Genomic DNA, 18,642 nt, shown 5'->3' with positions numbered 1-18,642 from the left:
TGCTTTCATCGCTCTTGGAACGGGGATTGCTCTAGCCCTCGCAAAGACGTCCACGTTTTCATGCCTATGGGATGGGATAACCGGTTGAGCCTTCTGAATAGAGCATATATTTAACGGGGGTATTCTTAATCCAAGGTGCCACCTCTGCAAAGCACCGAGGTGATTTCCTATGATCCACGGATCTCCGACCATGGTCGAGATCGGAGTCGCAAAGTAAATACTGGTACGGGAGGTCACGACCCACTAAACCTTCACAACTCCAGCAACTCACACCCACGAATATCAAGATACGGATATATTCAACTTAAAAGGGCTGCCTGGACGTTGAATAATCCAACTATCTGTACAAATTTCTTCAAGGCTCGATACTGCCTCATTACTTCTCACCTCAAACAGTGCTGCTAGGAGACCAAAGCATTCTCAATCCGCAGCTTAAAAAGGCCAAGGCCTTTCATCCCCCCACATCCATACTTGCATCCATCATCACTTGCTTCATCTCAGCAAGAATACACAAAAACAACATCAGCGGCACACTTCCATTGTAATGGCCAGCGATAGCCGGACCGGCGCGGACACGGCGAGCAGCGCCGCCCCGAGCACCTTCCAGTGGCCGCGCGAGTACTCGTTCCCGCCCTTCTTCACCATCCAGCCCAACAAGACGACCCGCCACACCCAGTTCGTCAAGTGGTCCGCCCTCGTCCAGTCCTACTGCGCCCACCACCGCATCTTCAAGCTGCGCGTCTCGGCCGCCGCCCCGGCCTCCCTGCCCGGCCTCCCCAATCCCACGGGGGCCGGCGGCACGTCCGAAGCTGCCACCACCGTGGCCGCCGCCGCCGCCAACGCCGACGGTGGCGCCGGTGATAACATCGCCGAGCCGGCCGTCGAGCTGTTTGCCAACCGGCGCGTGAAGCGGCGGCTGTTCCCCGACGACGCGCGCGAGGTCGTCGACTACATGCACCGCCACGGCGCGGCCGAGTGGATCGACGAGACGGGCGGCGGGCAGAAGGACCTGGCGTGGATCTGGTGGCACACGCCGGAGCAGTGGGCTGCGATGATCGAGGACTGGGTGGACGACACGGCACAGAAGGGCGCCGTCTTGACGCTCTATGAGATTGCGGAGGGCGAGGGGACGAGAGGCACCGGTGAGTCCCTCCCATCCCGGCCCCCCTCTATATCCTTCTTTCTCTCGACCCTTCCCAGATCTTGGGACTTACTGACCCGTGAAACATTACAGAACTACATGACCTTGACCGAGACGTGTTGCACAGAGCGCTTAAGATACTGGTGAACCGTGGGAAGGCGCAGATCTTTGGCTCCGGGGACTCGCAGGGTGTTAAGTTCTTCTAAACCTCCAAGCCAAGGAGGGGCATGCTGATGGCGTTGCGATTCTGGACTGCGTAAGAGCGGCGTTATAGAAGGTTACTATGGAGTGGCAACACGGTCACGATGTTCGTTACGAGGTATGCTTTACATTGATTTTCTTGGAAGAGCGGCCTTGATCAGCAGCATTGTTGTATTTATGTTTTACATTGGGCATTATGGATATGATCAACTTGAGACAACGCGAACTCATGATCGTCCAAATAGTAAAACAGCAAACATCCTCCCGAGCACCTCACTGCCGGGTGCCTATCGTCCAAAGAACCTCCTGAACGCCTGTAAGCCTGTGCAAAAACCCTTTTGCCATGATGCATCCATGTCTCAAGACCAGAAGTTCTTGCACAGATACTTTTCGTCAAACGTGATCTCCTGTCTCATAGCAACATCAAGCAGCCAGTCTGGCGCAACAACTCGGGGCTCCATGTTGCCCTGCCTCGCCATCTGCTCAAACCTTGGCCACAGCTGGCGCTCGGCGGGTGATGGGCAGCTCAGCAGGTAGACTGGTTCCGGTGGTGCACCGCCGTCCTCCTCGGCGGTGGTAGGCTTGATCGTTGTACCACTTCTGGCACGATACAACTTGAAGATGGCACTGTTTGCCTCTGCGATCGCCTTGTAGCTCTCGTAACCGTTCTTGATCTCCGCCGTGCAATATATCGGTACATTCCACAACAGGCGTCCCTTGTTGGCCCTTGCTCTGGCGATGGACTTCTGGAGATCAAAGTCGAACTTTTCTTCATTCTCCTCGTCCTTGAGGAGATACTTCTTGATTGGGGGGACCTTGCCTGAGTCCAAAGCAGCTTCGATGAATTTAGAGCTGATGACGTCGGGCCCTCTTGCGAGGACCTTCAAGAACTTCATGGTACGAACAATGAAAGGCGCTGCCAGATAGTCGCAGGGCTGGTTGTCCTGGACTATCTGGATGCCCATATTGCGAAGCTTTTTCTATTGCTTGGAGTCAGCCCAGTTCCGTCAAGGCAACGAGTGTCTCGATCACTTACCCTCTCGTGTTCCTCCTTGGCGCTGTGTCCAACCCACCGCTGGAAACCAGTGAGAACCACGCGCATCTCGACTGCTGGTAGCCCAGTCTTCTGTTTCTTGCTCGGACGCTGAGCGTCGACATCCTCTTCCTCTTCCTCCTCTTCCTCCTCGTCTCCCTGCAGCGCTGGGCTTGAGCTTTTCGCCGCGGCTTGCGCCTTTTCGTACTGGTCCGCAGCACGTTTGCCACCCCAAGGCGCATGGCCATCCTTGGTTGATCGTTTCTTCTCCTTTTCGTACAGCGCAATGTCGGGAGCGAGATTGTGGAGCTTAGAGAGGGCCTTGTCCTTTGCACTTCGACTGCCACTAGACATAACCGTGGGGGTATCATTCTCTTTGCCGTTTCGGACATGACGGCCCTTGGCGGGAGTGACAAGGTTCTGCTTGTCGCGAGGAGGAGCGGGAACTCCAAAAATGCTCATCGTCTTGTCCGCATACTCGGCATCATCATCTCTCATGACGTCGACTTCCTGGTGCTCCTGTCTGCCAACGACCATGCCTGCCGCCGGGCCGGTCGAGTACGCGTTCTCCTGCGCTGCCTCCAAGATCTTTCTCTTACGTTTGCCCTTGTTGCCGAGCGTGTCGTCTCCACCAGGATAGTATAGATTTCTCAGTCTCGACTCGTCAAAGAAAATCTGACCGATGACCTCTCCAAGGTGCGTATGAGGGGGGAAGTGTGAGTATTTCGGGTTCGACAAGGTCTGAGCCTCGCATTTGGCATAGCTTTCCTCAATCCAGAGGTGATTGACCATGTGGATATTCCAGTCACGCGCCGCCTGGCACTTCTCGCTGTTGTCTCTTGCTGTGATCAGATGCGTATTATCTGACTTCATCGTCTTGGTGTAGGTCGCTCCGGCAGCAGTGACCAGGTTTTCGAGATAGATTCGGGCCTCTCCGCCATAGTTGGAGAGGGTGATTTTCATGTCTTTGAAGCCCGGAATGCCATCTCTGGGTACGGGGTAATGAAGCAGACGACGTAGTGGAGAGCACCACTCGTCATGCGTGATGAGATAGAACAGCCATGCAAGATTGCCCACGTCCTTGCCCTGTTGGGCTGCTCGGATGTACTGCTCGCCGTCGCGATACTGGCAAATGAACATGTCGCATTCATCAACATCGCGAACAATGTCTCCTTCACCGCTCTTGACAAGCTCCGTAACAATATCGCGGAACCTCGAGCTGATGGAGAGATCCCAGGAGAGCAACACTTTCTTCTTCCGAAACACAGTCAGTCTCTGCCTGGTACCAGGCAACATGGATGGCGGCCCGTCAGGCAGTGCTGTAGTGGCCCCTTCGAGATGTTCGCTAGGGGGGATTGCGACATCTACCTTTGACTCGCCGCGGAGAATCTCTGGGTCAGGGAGCAGGTACGGTTTTTCGTCAATCTTCTTGCCTAACTTAAAGCAGTCGTCAAACCAATGAGGCAGAACGATCTTGCACTTGAGTTTCTTTAGCTCGGCTTGCTGGCATTTCGGATGATCTATTGACAAGGCGCAAATATGCGTGGTTAGCCTGGATAGATCCTTAGACTCCATGCCACCCAAAGCAAGTGTGGCTCCAGTGATGACCTCTTTATCAACAGTGGGGATATCGGCACATGTGAGGTTGACATTATGGAAGATCATGCGCGGGTCGGGGGAAAAAGGTCGGATCTGAGCTTGCTTGTTCCGGCTCAGAGAGTTGGTGATCCAGTGTGATGTGACAACAGGCACCATCATGGCCATTGCCTCGGTGTATTCTTCGAAATCGATCGTATTTGAGATGATATGTGTGGCTTGGGACACAGTAATGCGGCCATGCTCATCTGGCTCAAGCACATCTGCGCCGTACTTCTTCACAGTCGTCGTGAGCTGGCACACAGAAACATCAGCTTTTGCGCCAGAGTTACGTCACGACACGAACATACCTCTGCAATCGACTTGGAAGGAAGAGACCTGCTCGGGACAAAGGCGATAAGGCACAGACTGAAGAGAAGATCGGCGCCATCGCCGCCAGCCGGAGCAGCCGCCATCCTTGAACTCCGACGAACAAAAGAGTCCTCCAAGTAGTCGGAACCCTAGTTGGGTTAAAAACGAAGTCGGGAGGGAACGCAGGTAGGGTGTTGGCGGGTGCGCAGGCAAGGTTGATCCAGAAATTGAAGTCGATTCTGTTCAAAGCTGATTCTATGCATTGGGTGCCTGGTTTCGCATGCCAGCAAAGTTGAAAGTTATGCGTTATGCAAGAACAAGAGGGAGGGCAACAGAAAATAAGGCAACCCTGCGAATTTGTTGACAGGGAAGTCAGCTCTTCAACAGGTCACCAAGTACGCGGACGCGTTTTTTGGCTTGTGCTTAAATGGCGGGACCACGCTAAATTGGCAGCGCGAAATGCCCACGCGAGTCACCTGACGGCGCGCCAAAACACTTTACAAACCCCCGCAGTGGCTACCTGAGAGCACCGTGCTCCTGTCGTCGTCACAAGTGTCAATTGATTGCATTTACATTTATCGAGTACCTAGGGTAGGGGAAAGAAATCAACATAAGGTGTGCTTTGATCGCCTCGATTATCTCAAATTCCGGCCCTCTTTCATTGTAGTTTCGGGGTGCTGTATGCCATTAAAGAAATAGTTCAATGTTCATCGTGCACTGCTGATTAGCCCTGCTTGAAATCCGGGGAAATAGATAGCCCCGGGTGAGCAGAATGGCTCCACGAATTGCCGCATCGGCTCAGCCAACACGCGAGGATACCTCGGCAGCCAAGCTTGACTGTCTCAGCGCTGGCAACTATCTCTCCCGTGTCAATACTTTTTGTTTCCAAGAAGTCAAAACCAAGACCATTGCCTCGAGGAAAACATACACGATCAATTGATTATTGTTCCCTGGTCCTTCCCTGTCCTTATCTCCTTGAAAGTTTGATTGGCTCTAGTTCACTGTGGAGCGGGTTGTGAGTGCTTACAACATGTCGTCCTCCTTCGAGATCAGGGAGCACGTTGTTGAGGCTCAACATATTCGCGAATATCCTCGAGCTACGGCGCATTCTCAAGAAGAGGTCCTGTATCTCGCAGTCAAACAGTACATTCCGAAGAATAACCCAAACCCTCAGCCTGGAGATGTCACCATCATTGGCGCACATGCAAATGGCTTTCCCAAGGTATGTTTGCGAGCGACTCGGCCCAATCCTGACCCTCTGGCTGATCACGGACGACCGAAAAGGAATTGTATGAGCCAATGTGGGAGGATCTTTTGAAGTTATCCGCCACGCATGGTTTCAGGATAAGGAGTATCTGGATAGCCGATGTGGCATGCCAGGGACAGAGCGGGATCATCAATGAATCCAAGCTCGGAAACGACCGTAAGACTCCTGTCCCTTTTGCGTTCCGGGCCTCAAGTGGTGTTTACTGAGATGTTATAGCCTCATGGATTGATCACTCCCGCGATCTGTTACACATGATCAATCACTTCCGGACAGAGATGCCACGTCCTCTGGTCGGTGTTGGTCATTCTTTCGGCGCGACCACACTCACACACCTTGGGCTTCTGCACCCTCGTTTACTCTCTGCGGTCGTTCTCATGGATCCTGTGATGAACTTCTCGTCTCGGGGCCCGTCATTCGGCATGGATCCAATGTCACTGTCTGCGAAGCGAAGGGACCTCTGGCCTTCCCACCAAGAGGCTGTGGATTCTTTCAAGAAGTCAAAGTTCTATCAGTCGTGGGACCCCCGAGTCCTTGATGCCTGGATCAAATATGGTATCCGGACCACACCCACCCTTCTCTATCCCGACGAAAAAGATGCAGGCAAAGCTACTCTGACGACAACCAAGCACATGGAAGTATTTACATATCTACGCCCTTTGTACCAGGCCGTGGATGAAAACGGAAAGAGAAAGATGGATTCGTCCAAGCTCCCAGATATCACTTACTCGAACATCTGGAAATTCGGCAGTGGCAAGTTCTACCGACCAGAAGCACCAAACACGGCCATGCAACTGCCACAGCTCAGACCCTCTTGTCTATACATCTTTGGCGGGACTAGTGCCATGTCGACCCCGAGTCTACGGAAAGAGAAGCTTGAACTCACTGGTACCGGCGTCGGGGGGAGTGGGGGTGAGAAAGAAGGCAGAGTCAAGGAGGCTGTCTTGGAGGATGTCGGACATCTTGTTGCAATGGACCGGCCCAAGGAATGTGCCGAGTTTGCCGCTTCGTGGATCGGGGCCGAGGTGAAACGGTGGCGTGCAGAGGAAGAGGAGCTCCAGTCGTGGTGGAAGAAGAGTTTAAGAGAGAAGCAACTCATCGATGACGAGTGGATGGGTTGGGTCAACGAGGCAAGGGACGAGGCAAGGAAGGCCAAATTATAGAGCCCAACGAGGCCATTTCAGCATGTAAATTACGCACGCGGCTCGGGCATGTGTTGAGCCCGTTGTGACAAATCGAAATAGAAGGTGTCACTATGCAAATTGGAGAGACTGGTTTAAGGTGGAATTTGTTCGCCAAGATAATCTCCTTTGGATGCATTGCCTGGTTAAGAGAGATAATTGCAACTGTTGAACTCTCAGGTTGAGAGACGTCTGAGAGACCTGGGGTATTGTCAATAGTCAACTGCTTCTTGAAGAAAACCACTGCTTAGGTTCGATAGGGGCTGAGTCACCAAAGGGTCCAGCGCCGAAACCTCCCGAATGGTGCTAAGCGCCACTGAGCCAGCGCACTAAGTGGAGGCGTTTACAGCCAATGACCACTGCAACTCGAAAACTCGGGCTGTGGTTTTGCCACTCAATTGTAGTTGCTTGGCATGCCTGGCTGTATAAAAGTCCTCTGTGCAGACTGTGCTTAAGCTTGTTGAAGGCTTCTCTTTACTGCAACTTTACTTCCTTCAAACTTACGTCTTCAACATGCCTATCCCAACATACAACGCCAACGACAACAGCGCAGGTCAGCCTGTGGCCGAGCCCGTGGCTCAGACTGCCCAAGCAACGGGTGCTGGGGTCAACACTGGCGCAGGCATCACTCGCCCCAAGACAGCTGCTGAACTCGAAGCTGATCGACTGTACGAGGAACAGATGGAGGAGGAATATGCTAAGCGAGAGGGCGGTTCATGAATCTTCGAGTTGTTGCAACTCCTTTCTGTGTTTCATCTCTCCCCTCCTGTATCTGTCAAGGGTCTCTTGGAGAGCATATAATGGGCGATGTTCAATATAAATGTTATTATGATGGAAATAGCCGATGCCAAACAGTAATAACCACTGATTCTCCAGAGGTGAACAAAAGGCTGCAAAGTCCTAAAGGACCCTTCCGCAGAACACAGTCTCCGGGTTGAGGCACATGTATCTTAAAGAGCTTCTACGTAATGCTTCCTGTGCAACTCATAGGCTTCTTGCTTTTGACGTCGATCACTGCAACACCGGCCCGTCTGGGGGAGCTGAATGGTGATCCGAAGTGTCCGACTTGCGCTGGGTGTCAATAAAGGCCCCACCACTCCATGTTCCCTAAATTCCCTTAACTACTTTTGGACAATGGCTGGACCCTGGGGTGACTCCATGACATCACTGGCCTCCCCCAGCTCAATTGACGATGGGGCGCCGCAATCTTAGACACACACGCCTTCAAGGGGAACGAAGCTCTGTCGCAGCCAAGACACAGGCACAGTCTACATGCCTGCCTTTGACAGAATGCTAGCTAGCCTTGTTGACATTTTGCACTACCTTCTCAACATTTTCAACCACAATTATCTTGCGTATCAAAGTCCAAGCTAGACTCTTAGATCTTTCTTTATGCGTGCCATAGCCGAGCGCAATCACGATGAACACAGCCGGTGTAGGACTGGCCGTCACGCCAGCCGTCGTCTCGACGTTGTTTTCTCACGTATGTAATGCCGACAGCTTCGGCTGGTTTGCAGTTCCCGTCCCCATTCTATCATGGATTTACTCCCACTGCAGAGATGATGCGTAACGGCTCCTGACATGAGATACAGTACCTTGATCGGAAGCCGCTCAAACAAAAGCCCACAGCTCATTTGTCGTATGACGAGGGCCTCCATCTCATTCGATCATTCCTAATACATGCGTCGCATCACACCGTCGAGGAGCTTCAGGCTTTCACTTCGCAATGGGTGCCACATCCTCAATGGGTCAAGGTTGAGGAGGTCAAGATTCCCGAGGACCAAGTCACACATGCCGCTGCAGTTATCGAGGAACAGCTGGGTCCGGATGGAGTACGACAGGTTGGCGGCCGAAAGTGGTGGCAGTGGAGGAAGCCCAACAGCCCTCTGAAAGCGGAATGGATCGAGATGCGCGCTGACTACAACGAGCGCAAGAAGAACAAGGACCCTGGAAAGCGTGTGATGCTGTATGTCCACGGCGGAGCATACTTCTTCGGCAGTGTTGATGAGCATCGATACCAGATGCAGCGCCACGCGCGAAAGCTCAAGGCGAGGGTTTTTGCTCCTCGCTACCGCCTTGCTCCCCAATTTCCCTTCCCCTGTGGCCTTCAAGACTGCCTTGCCGCATACCTCCACCTGCTCACGGTACAAGACCCGAGCACCATCATTCTCGCTGGCGATTCTGCCGGAGGCGGAATGGTCATGTCGATTTTGGTAACCCTTCGAGATCGCGGTATCCCACTTCCTGCAGGCGCCATCCTCGTCAGCCCTTGGGTCGATCTCACTCACTCCTTTCCGAGTGTCGCCGAGGAGTCTCCTTTCGACTATATCCCGGCATCGGGCTTTCATCATAAGCCTTCTCGGGCATGGCCACCACCGACCGAAGATGATCTGGAGGAACTCAAGAAGATTGCGGTCAAGGACAAGAAGATTTCGAACAAGGACGAGAAGATTGCTGCCGATAGCCCAGATGCGGGAGAAAAGAAAGACATCCCTGAGCTTCTCGATGAAGCTGCTGCGCCGACGCCATTAGTCCTTGCGATCAATGGCAAAGATGTGATTGTCAAGGAACAAATCCAGGTATGTATGCCAACTTCCCGCGTGAGTATCACGAGTTGCTGACATGCTTCTGATCAAAGATGTATACAACCAACGAGCTTCTGGCCCATCCGCTTGTCAGCCCTGTGATGCAGCCGACACTTGGGGGGCTGCCGCCGCTTCTGATCATGACCGGCGGAGGGGAAATGCTGCGCGATGAGCAAATCTACCTTGCGCACAAGTGTGCCAATCCTTCCAAATACCTCCCACCTGAACATCTGTTGGACGACAAAGCTCGGGCGTTGCTCAAGGAATACAAGCCCACCGATGTCCAGCTCCAAGTTTGGGACGATCTCTGCCATGTGGCTCCGACCCTAAGTTTCACTCGGCCCGCAAAGTACATGTACCGCTCAATCGCTCAGTTTGGGGCGTGGGCGCTCGCTCGGGCCCAGAAGACCGGGATCGATATTCTCGACGACGACCAGATCTCAGTTATATCCACCTCGGGCTCGGACACTGAACAACCCGAGGCCCCAAAGGTATGTAGAAGGGAGTCTGAGGATGCAAGTGGCTTTCAATGTGTCGCTAACTGGGAGCAGAAGGAAGATGAAAACGTCAAGGAAGAGCGTATGTTTGCCCAGATAGGGAAGGCCGGCGATCCTTTGCCGCCCTTTAAGGACCATATGATTCGTCAAAAGGTTACGCGCCATGGAGATGTCTTCCCTCTAGCCGCGCCCGCGGAACTTCCTGGTTGCTGTCTTGATCGGGAACTCATCGGCGTGCCCAAACAAGGCCCGGTTGGGAAATGGCTCCAGACAAAACAGCACTTCAACTCAAAGTTTTCGGGAACCAAGGATAAGATGCACAAGCGTCGTCTCAAAGATTTTGCAGTTGGCTATGAAACATTCGGTGAGGGAGAGTATCCGCCGCCTAGTGCCCTTGCCGGACGACGCAGGATCGGTGCCGATCTGTCGGAGAAGAAGAAGACTCGCAGCATGGGGTTGTCGCTCTGGTCGCTATGGGGATCAAAGCACGATGAGGAGACAGTTGCAAGAGAGCAGCAGGCCGATGCTCAGCCAGAGGTCAAGACAGCTACAGCCGCCGAAGGCAGTGGCTCCCGACCGTTCAATGAGATCGAGAAGCAGGCTCCACCGGAAGCATTGTCAGCAGCCAGCAGGAGCCGATCCAGGAGACGGATAGTCAAGGATGAGCTGCAGGCTGATCACGAGGACGAAGTCGATGAGAATACCTCCATAGCAGACCTGCTAGCACGGAGACAGGACGGCATTGTGGATGGGGAGGCCAAGCCTGGATTGCTGTCTCCCAACTCAGCCCTCGACACGGGCGTCTCTGGAAAGAGGCCGTTCCTCAACGGCATCGCCATGCCTTTTTCTCTCAATAAGGAACCGGAAACGGCTAGTATGCTTACACTGGACTCCACGATGGACCAGTCCAAGTTGCCCAACTCGAGGCCCATGAGCCCGGCGACAATGCGCTCGGCAGATGGCATCAGCACTCACTTGGCCTCGCCCCTGGCCAAGGAAGTCGACAGCACTGCTACTACGCCCCTCGAGCGACCTGGCATGGAAACATTTGTTACAGCGGTCGAGGATCTTCCAACAGTTAATGGTAGTACGAAGTCAGGCGAGTCTACCAAGGCAGACGGGGCCGAAAAGTAACGCGGTCTTGGCCTGTTGACGGCAGGTCAAGCCACAGGGGAGGAGATGGCAACTATCTTTCTGTGCCATTTCGCCATAGAATGTCTTCTTTTGTTTCATGGTTACATATACCTAGCTAGTTCATAGCGCTCTCGTTTATTTCTCTTTAGTACTTGTTAAAGGCAACTGGGATGGATACCCTGCAAGTTTGTTCATGATGCATTTTACAGATATATGTACATCTACCGATACTACCAATACATGCTTTTGGAGCTCAGTCTCATGGCAAGATCCTACTGCTGGTTCTCCCTGGCCTTGTCGGGCCGGTCTCTTGTCTCCTGATTATGCGGTCTGGTCATGGTCGTTCTGTTGATACAAAGTAGGTGGTGGAAGCAAGCTGTTTGCCTGAATCTCTTTAGTCAAATCCGTTCTCCGCCTTCCATCGTTCTAGGTATGCCGTCGGGCTTCTGGGACCCTTGTCGTCGCCCTGCTCCTTGTAAGAGCCATAGGTCGGCCTCATTTGTTGGGTGACAAAAGGCGTGAGCTGCGAGGATGGAGATACGAGTTAGTCTCTATCCCCGCGGGAGGAGCATGGATATGGCAAAGCCAGGGAATCCAGCAAACTGCGCCTCACCTTGAAGTCTGCAAGACCCTCCGGGACGACGTATGTCCTGACTTTGTGGTACTCAATCACGTATCCACCGTGCTTTGTGTGCCGACCCATTGACCCTGTGCCTGTGCCCTTGTAGAAGCCCTTGTTGACATCTTTGGTCGTGAGCCGCAGCTTGCGGTAGTGCCGGCAGAGAATTTGTGTCGGCCGCATCTTGCAAGGCTTGCAGTCGGTGCGCGTCCGATGGGCGCAAGGAGTAATTGATACTAGAGCTGAGCTGAGGCAACAAGCGGCCCTGATGGAATTATTTGGTGCCTGACTTGTCTGGGGTCCGCGAGAATTGACGCTGAAAGTCACAAAGGGAATGGCAATTGGAGGTGTCGCATGTGCAGCTGGTCGAAAGATGAAGTTCAAGCCCATTGACAGACCCCGGCTCGATAGTGGGGCCACCTTGGACCATTAGTCTGCCGCTGCAGCTCTCAAGAAATTTCGCACACCGCCTTATGTCCCACCACGACACCACGGCAGAAAAGAAAAAGTTCCTACTAAATACGACGCTACTTTTGTGCCCTTATACGACACTCTGGAGCGCAGCAAATGGGCAGAGAAGCACTCTTCTTTGCCAGCCTCACAACCCAACAGAAATGCCAGGACGTCAGTCACACGGCAGGTCAGTGACCGCTGGTCCTGCCAACAAGAAGAAACCGAAGAAGTCCTATACAAAGTCAAAAAAGCACGCCCTCAATGCCTTCGCCATCGCTGCCAAGCAGGTACCCGAGAGCACCAAGGGTCTCCGGCTGCGCGACCTCGATGTGGAGCCTGAGAACAAGAGGCGGAGACGGGACGATGATGATGAAGACGGGGAGGACGAGGATGACGGTGATCAAGGAAGATCCCGCACAAAGAGGCGGAAACAGGACGACAATGAGTCGGACGGGGAGATTGAGAGCGACAGCGACGGCAACGAATGGCACGTGGGAGTAGATGAGGACGAAGACTCAGACATCGACAGCGACGAAGCGTTCGATGAGGAGGACGAAGAGAGGTTCGAAGGCTTCACATTCCGGGGCAGTTCGTCAAAAGATGCTCAGCCTGCCTCTGACGACGAGGCAGATGGCGAGTCTTTGGGCGAAGATGCGATAGACCTTGCACAAGCCCTCGACCAATTCTCGGAGGATGACGAAGACGAGGAGTCTCGTGACGATTCGGGATCCGGCTCAGACGACGAAGACGATTCTTCAGAGTCCCCAGATACGGACGCAGATGATGAGGACGAGGACGATGACGATATATCCAAGTTCGATGCTCTCCGTGACATTGCCTCTGGTTATGCAGGTCAGGATGAGGATATGGACGAGGATTCGGCGCCTCAGCAAAAGGCAAAAGTTGGGCTGGAGGACCTAGGGCTCTTCGGTGTCAAGGATCCCAATATCAGGAAGTCTCTCAAGCTCATGAAAAAGGAAGAGAAAGCCACGAAGCCTGGCTCCACCAAGAAGCTAGATGTCCCTCTCGCCAGACGTCAGCAAGATCGCTTGCTCCGGATTGCCGCGTCAGAGAAGGCCAACTCGACCCTGGACAGGTGGCAAGATACGGTTAAGCATAACAGGCGAGCCGAGCACCTAATGTTCCCGCTTCCCGAAACACTGCCCAATGCCGGGCTTGACAATGGCGAGCTGCAACCAATCACTCACAAGACTGCGTCCAACGAGCTGGAGCAGACGATCATGTCAATCATGGAGGAAAGCGGTCTTGGACCGTCGTCAAAGCCTAAGCCGGAAGCAAAGGAGGATGAGGATGAGGAGCAAGCACAGATCTCGCGAGCAGAGATGCGAGAGGTCATGAACCAGCGCCGCCGGGAGCGGGAACTTCAGTCTCGTGAGCAGGCCAGAGCTAAGCGCATCAAGAAGATCAAGAGTAAGGCCTACCGCCGGGTTCACCGCAAGGAGGCAGCCAAAAATGAGCTTGCAATGCAAGAGCAGATGGAGCTGGAGGGCAATGGCCTCGATTCGGAAGAGGAGAGAGAAGCACAGCACAGAAGGCGAGCGATGGAGAGAATGGGCTCGAGGCATAAAGAGAGCAAGTGGGCCAAGATGGCCAAGAACAGCGGTCGAGCTGCCTGGGATGACGAGTTCCGTGCCGGCCTGACGGATATGGCTCGGCGAGACGAGGAACTTCGACGCCGTGTCGAAGGCCGTTCCGGAGGCGGGGGTGACGAGTCATCAGGCACCAGCTCCGAGTCCGAGTCTGACGACGAAGACAGCAGACAAAAACTGCTGCAGGAGCTGCAGAGGACTGATGCGGCGCAAGAAGACGGCCCTCACTCGAACATCATGAAACTCGCCTTCATGCAACGAGCGGAGAATGCCCAGAAGAAGCTCAACGACGAGGCGGTCGCGCGACTTGTGAAAGAGCTAGGCTCTGATGCAGGAGACAGTGATGGTGAAGACCCTGAAGAGGCTGAAGTTGGTCGGCGGACGTTTGGCATGGGCAACTCCAAAACACCTGGTGCCAAAGCAGCCGACGATCAAAATGAGGAGACCTCGGCAGCCCCTGCGGCAACCAGACGCACTTCTGGTCTTGCTCAACCTCCGGCACCTGCCAGTGCTGGCGCCTGGTCCCAGCCCGTGCAGTCCAAGAAGGATCGGAAGAAGGCCAAGAACCAGAGCGGTGGGCGCTCAGAGCTACTCGACATGAACACTGTAGACCTCATGACCGCCGTCAAGCCTGCATCGAAACCCGCTGCCAACGACAGGGACTCGGACACTTCTGATGACGACTCGGAGATCGGGGCCGCGGCGCATCCCTTCGCGATTCGGGACGCCGACCTCGTTGCGCGCGCTTTCGGCGGCGACGATGTCGAGGCCGAGTTTGAGCGCGAGAAGGCGCAGGTTGAGGAGGAGGACGACGACAAGGTTATCGACAACACGCTTCCTGGATGGTACGTTGGCCGCGGTTTACAGATGTGACTACTTTGTGTGTTCCGAGTAAATACTAACATGATTCCTCTCTATTATAGGGGCAGCTGGGCCGGCGATGGCGTGAGCAAGCGCGCCGTCAAGAAAGATCAGAAGCGCTTCCAGACCGTCGTCAAGGGCGTCAAGAAGGCGGACCGCAAGGATGCCAAGCTGGAAAAGGTCATCATCAACGAGAAGCGTATACGAAAGGTGGGTTTTCTCCTCTCCTTGGCAACAATGATGCATTATCATCCCCCCCCAGCAAGGTTCTTCTGTAGCTGATCATGAACATATCACGCCGAATAGGGCGAAAAGTATATGGCATCCCAACTCGGCCACGAGTTTGAGAACAGACACCAGTACGAGCGCTCGCTACGCCTACCGCTTGGACCGGAGTGGTCGACCAAGGAGACGTTCCAGAGCGCCATCAAGCCGCGGGTCATTGTCAAGCAGGGCATCATTGCGCCCATGGCGAAGCCACGCATCTAATAATGTGCGTGTCCGTCTAGAAATCCACCAGTTGTACATAGATTCCGAACCCCACCATATCTGCGTGGTAATGCGCAAAAGCCCTATAGTATTCACAGGGATTTAGCGGCTCAGGTGGATGAGATACTTTTACATAGAAGAATTCCTATCTCGCTACCGTCAATGGATGTGGTTGTTGATGATGATGATACATAATGAATCGCGGAAATGATTTCCAGCCGTTCTCCCTTGTCCCGATCTTTTTACCGCTCCCGATATCTGTCCTACTCCTTGGCCCAGTTCGTTTGTCCCTGAAATGTTCCCGCCACAAGAACGTGACGTGGTTACTTGTGGTAAAACGTATGTTTGTCCCTATAATACACGGGCATCGATGCCCTGACCACAAGGTCCCTCTCTGCTGTTGATATTACTCGAACCACTTAGCTAGAGCCTAGCCACTCGGAAGCCTTGTCGAGAGCGTCGTTTGGAGCGGCGTAGAAGGCGATGGCAATGATGAGGTAGAGGCCGAACAACTTCAAAGGTACATTCTGGGTCAGCTTATTTGGATTCTCAAAACGACAAAGCTCTTCTGTCTCCGGAGTCGAAGCGACCAAAGGGAAATAGAAACTCACCATAGCACCCTCGAGGTAGTTGGACTTGCCGTCCTGGACCGTGTAGGTGACGACGAGGACGCTCAGGGCAAAGGCGACCGTCTCGAAAGTCTCAAAGTGCAGCGTCATGGGCTGGTCGAGGACGAGCCAGCCGAGGATGACGAGGAAGGGGGTGACGAGCAGGGCGATCTGGATGCTGGAGCCGATGGCGACGCCCATGGCCAGGTCCATCTTGTTGCGGACGGCGACGACGCAGGCCGTGACGTGCTCGGCGGCGTTGCCGACGATGGGGATGAGGATGAGCCCGATGAAGTTCTTGGAGATGTGGCCCGTCTCGACGATGGCGTCGATGCTGTCGACGAGGTACTCGGCGCAGACGGCGATGATGACGGTCACGACGACGAGCACGGCGGCGGCCGACCAGGGGCTCATGTGCTCCTCGTCGTCCTCGGCGTCCTCGTCCCCGCCCGCCACGGCGTCGGCGCCGCCGCCGTTCTGGATGCCCGAGGCGGCGTTACGGTGCGCGACGGCCTCCTCGTCGGTGAAGAGGTTCTGGTGTGTGCGCAGCTGGAAGACCAGGTACATGACGTAGAGGATGAGCAGGATGATGGAGGTGCCGCGCGAGAGCAGGAGGATGGACTCCTCCCTGTCCTTCTTCTTGGACGAGCCGAGGACGCCGTACAGCTAGAGCCCCAGCTGAGTTAGTCTCTCGGGCATGCCAAACGGTTGCGGATGAAAAGGCTTACCGTAGTCGGGATGATCAGAGAAGCAGAGGACAGAGTCATGAGAGAGCAAGTGGTCTGCGCCGTAGCGGAGGCAAAGCTCTGCTCGGTCCCGTTGCCGGCACTGTCCCGCATGTTGAAGATGCCCCCGAGGAAGAAGCACATGCCCATGACGAGGAGCAAGTTGGACAAGATGGAGCCCAGCATGGAGGACTGCACGACCTCGATCTGGCCCTGGTTCAGAGCGACGATGGAGACGATCAGCTCGACAGCGTTGCCGAACGTGGCGTTCAGCAGGCCGCCTAGTGTCTCGCCGAGCCGAATAGATATCTCCTCTGTCGCGTACGACAGCACAGCCGCCAGCGGGATGATGGCGAAGAAGTTGAGGGTAAAGACCGCGGTAGGGCTCCATCCCACATTGCCGGCAACGATCCCTAGCGGGACGAAGAAGAGAAGGATGTTGACGGGGCCTGCGACTCTGGTGTTAGAGACCTGTGGCCCACCTAGACTTCTACCTCTCGGAGGGTCACTTATGTGGCAGGGAAACACTTACTGCTCAGCAGCGTAGCCTTGACTACATTAAAGGTATGGGCCAGCCACCGCACGGAGCGCCTGTCGCTGTCCATGCCGGGTGTCCGGCGCCGGTCGAGCAGGATGCGGTGCGCCAGGCTGCGGTTGTTCTCCGCCGGGCGGTTGTTGAGGCTGATCAGGGGTGACCGCTCGTCGACGGCGTCGACGGCCTCGGAGCCGGCTCCGGCGCGGCCGTGGTCATGGCCGTTGGGGCCGCTCTTCCACCCGGAAGTCATACGGCGCAGCTGCTTCTGGAAGTTGATATTGGCTGAGACGGTGCGGCGAATAGCAGTACAGGTTAGCGTATAAGCCCTGGAGAGCAGCAGCAGCAGCAGCAGCAGCACGAGTATGCTGGACGTCGAGGATGGAACGGCGTTGGGGGCCAGTGACGTGCAGGGGTCGGAGAGACGGTTTGGAGGGGAGCTTGATGCTCTCTCTCAAAGTCAAACAAGAGCATACGCCATCTGCACACGCAGGATGAACGATGGGGAAAAGGCGGTTCAGATTGCGGAGTAGTGATTTAGAGTTCAAGGATGGCTGGTGCTCATCGGGTCAAGAGAAGTTGACCACAGGGTATGAGAAAGGTGCAGACAAGTAATAACCATCAGGATCGCCAGATGAACTTTGGAGACGGATGGAAACAAACGAGTCCCAAGCAGTGTAAGAAATGAGGATGTCTCGAGGGTGGACGATGTGAGGCCGGAGGACGCGGGATTGAACCAGACGATAGCTTTTCTACTTACACACCATGGTGGTCCGTTGGAGCAATAAAAGGCAACGGGGCAGTGATAGCGATATATCACGACACTGCACGACACGGGGGCGACAAGATGTTGTGCCAAGAAGGCCCGGAACGAGAGAAAGGAGTTAAAGCGGCGGTAGGGGAGGTCTTGGAAGCGGGCAGGGCAAGCTCGAGTGCTTCTTGTCTGTATCGAGGCAGACAACCGGGCTGCGTTTGAGTCGTGTCTGTTCTCAAGAGGAGGAGAGAGAGAAAAGGCTAATTATCGATCATCCATCATCAATGGGTCCTCATTCCATGGCAGAGCTCACTAACAGCATCATCCGTTCGAAATGAGTGCCGCTAGCCAACACTTGGCTTGCTGGCCACAGTGGCCGGGGCCTTGGGCCCCCCCGTTTTGACAGTGTTTGGTCCTGTTTGAACCGACTTTCCAGTGGGGTTGTTGGGTGGGAAACGTGCCTGGGAGTCCTGGGACCCATGGTAGATCGGTGGGGTTACACTGCAGGCCACTCAAAAGCTGTAACTAACTAGCCTGCACCTTCAGCACGGAGCTCCAGGGCGCTCAAGCTCCCAAGCGCTCCCCACCACCACCACCTGGCGCCCAATCACACCTATCGCTACTTGTCTCGGCGAGAAACCAATCTCGAGCTCTCGCTCAACTTGCAGACTACCTTAGAACCTTAGATACAACCTTAGAAGCTTGGCTGTCTGGTCTGGACCCCTCCTCCCCTTGCCCGTCCCTGCAAGAAGCTTGAATTGAGGGCACAGCTGCCTCGAGAGATCTGCTTGGAGCATCAACACAAAGAGCTGCATCTTGTAGAAGCAGCTTCCCGCCCGGCCGGGCCATTGTCATCACCAACAAGCGCTCGCCACAGGAATGACGTAAACCATAGCCGAGGCCCCCGAGCACAAGGTTGGTAGTTACGTAGGCCCGCGTCGTACGTCCTTCGGGATTGGGAAGACTGAGCAATTCGACGGGTGTCTTGCCAACCCCCCCTTCGATCCG

The 18,642-nt window shown here is 54.6% G+C and overlaps 8 protein-coding genes across 8 annotated transcripts; 5 read left to right on the top strand and 3 right to left on the bottom strand.

Moving 5' to 3' along the window:
- Positions 1-544: 544 nt before the first annotated feature.
- E0L32_001395 (uncharacterized protein) lies at positions 545-1,347 on the top strand (the record flags this gene model as incomplete). The annotated part of the gene is made up of 2 exons (XM_031135470.1): positions 545-1,142; positions 1,235-1,347. The coding sequence occupies 2 exons, from the start codon at positions 545-547 to the stop codon at positions 1,345-1,347; spliced, it is 711 nt and encodes a 236-aa protein (XP_030991909.1).
- Positions 1,348-1,701: 354 nt separating this feature from the next.
- Positions 1,702-4,426, bottom strand: E0L32_001394 (uncharacterized protein; the record flags this gene model as incomplete). The annotated part of the gene is made up of 3 exons (XM_031135469.1): positions 1,702-2,322; positions 2,379-4,265; positions 4,322-4,426. 3 exons carry the CDS (start codon positions 4,424-4,426, stop codon positions 1,702-1,704), a joined length of 2,613 nt encoding a protein of 870 aa, XP_030991908.1.
- Positions 4,427-5,352: 926 nt separating this feature from the next.
- E0L32_001393 (uncharacterized protein) lies at positions 5,353-6,749 on the top strand (the record flags this gene model as incomplete). The annotated part of the gene is made up of 3 exons (XM_031135468.1): positions 5,353-5,544; positions 5,607-5,745; positions 5,806-6,749. The coding sequence occupies 3 exons, from the start codon at positions 5,353-5,355 to the stop codon at positions 6,747-6,749; spliced, it is 1,275 nt and encodes a 424-aa protein (XP_030991907.1).
- A 531-nt stretch (positions 6,750-7,280) lies between these two features.
- E0L32_001392 (uncharacterized protein) lies at positions 7,281-7,487 on the top strand (the record flags this gene model as incomplete). The annotated part of the gene is made up of 1 exon (XM_031135465.1): positions 7,281-7,487. The coding sequence occupies one exon, from the start codon at positions 7,281-7,283 to the stop codon at positions 7,485-7,487; it is 207 nt and encodes a 68-aa protein (XP_030991906.1).
- A 700-nt stretch (positions 7,488-8,187) lies between these two features.
- E0L32_001391 (uncharacterized protein) lies at positions 8,188-10,983 on the top strand (the record flags this gene model as incomplete). The annotated part of the gene is made up of 4 exons (XM_031135464.1): positions 8,188-8,250; positions 8,360-9,346; positions 9,406-9,843; positions 9,904-10,983. The coding sequence occupies 4 exons, from the start codon at positions 8,188-8,190 to the stop codon at positions 10,981-10,983; spliced, it is 2,568 nt and encodes an 855-aa protein (XP_030991905.1).
- Positions 10,984-11,377: 394 nt separating this feature from the next.
- Positions 11,378-11,785, bottom strand: E0L32_001390 (uncharacterized protein; the record flags this gene model as incomplete). Its single annotated transcript, XM_031135463.1, has 2 exons — positions 11,378-11,506; positions 11,597-11,785. The coding sequence occupies 2 exons, from the start codon at positions 11,783-11,785 to the stop codon at positions 11,378-11,380; spliced, it is 318 nt and encodes a 105-aa protein (XP_030991904.1).
- Positions 11,786-12,216: 431 nt separating this feature from the next.
- On the top strand, positions 12,217-15,015 carry E0L32_001389 (uncharacterized protein; the record flags this gene model as incomplete). The annotated part of the gene is made up of 3 exons (XM_031135462.1): positions 12,217-14,510; positions 14,589-14,736; positions 14,833-15,015. 3 exons carry the CDS (start codon positions 12,217-12,219, stop codon positions 15,013-15,015), a joined length of 2,625 nt encoding a protein of 874 aa, XP_030991903.1.
- A 419-nt stretch (positions 15,016-15,434) lies between these two features.
- Positions 15,435-17,647, bottom strand: E0L32_001388 (uncharacterized protein; the record flags this gene model as incomplete). Its single annotated transcript, XM_031135461.1, has 4 exons — positions 15,435-16,289; positions 16,352-16,797; positions 16,881-17,165; positions 17,641-17,647. 4 exons carry the CDS (start codon positions 17,645-17,647, stop codon positions 15,435-15,437), a joined length of 1,593 nt encoding a protein of 530 aa, XP_030991902.1.
- Positions 17,648-18,642: the final 995 nt, after the last annotated feature.

Source organism: Thyridium curvatum (assembly GCF_004353045.1).
Source record: "Thyridium curvatum strain D216 chromosome Unknown NODE_5_length_802575_cov_81.998223, whole genome shotgun sequence".
Taxonomy (NCBI): domain Eukaryota; kingdom Fungi; phylum Ascomycota; class Sordariomycetes; order Thyridiales; family Thyridiaceae; genus Thyridium; species Thyridium curvatum.
Note: the sequence above shows the minus strand (reverse complement) of the source record. Positions and strands in the feature narration are given on the sequence as shown.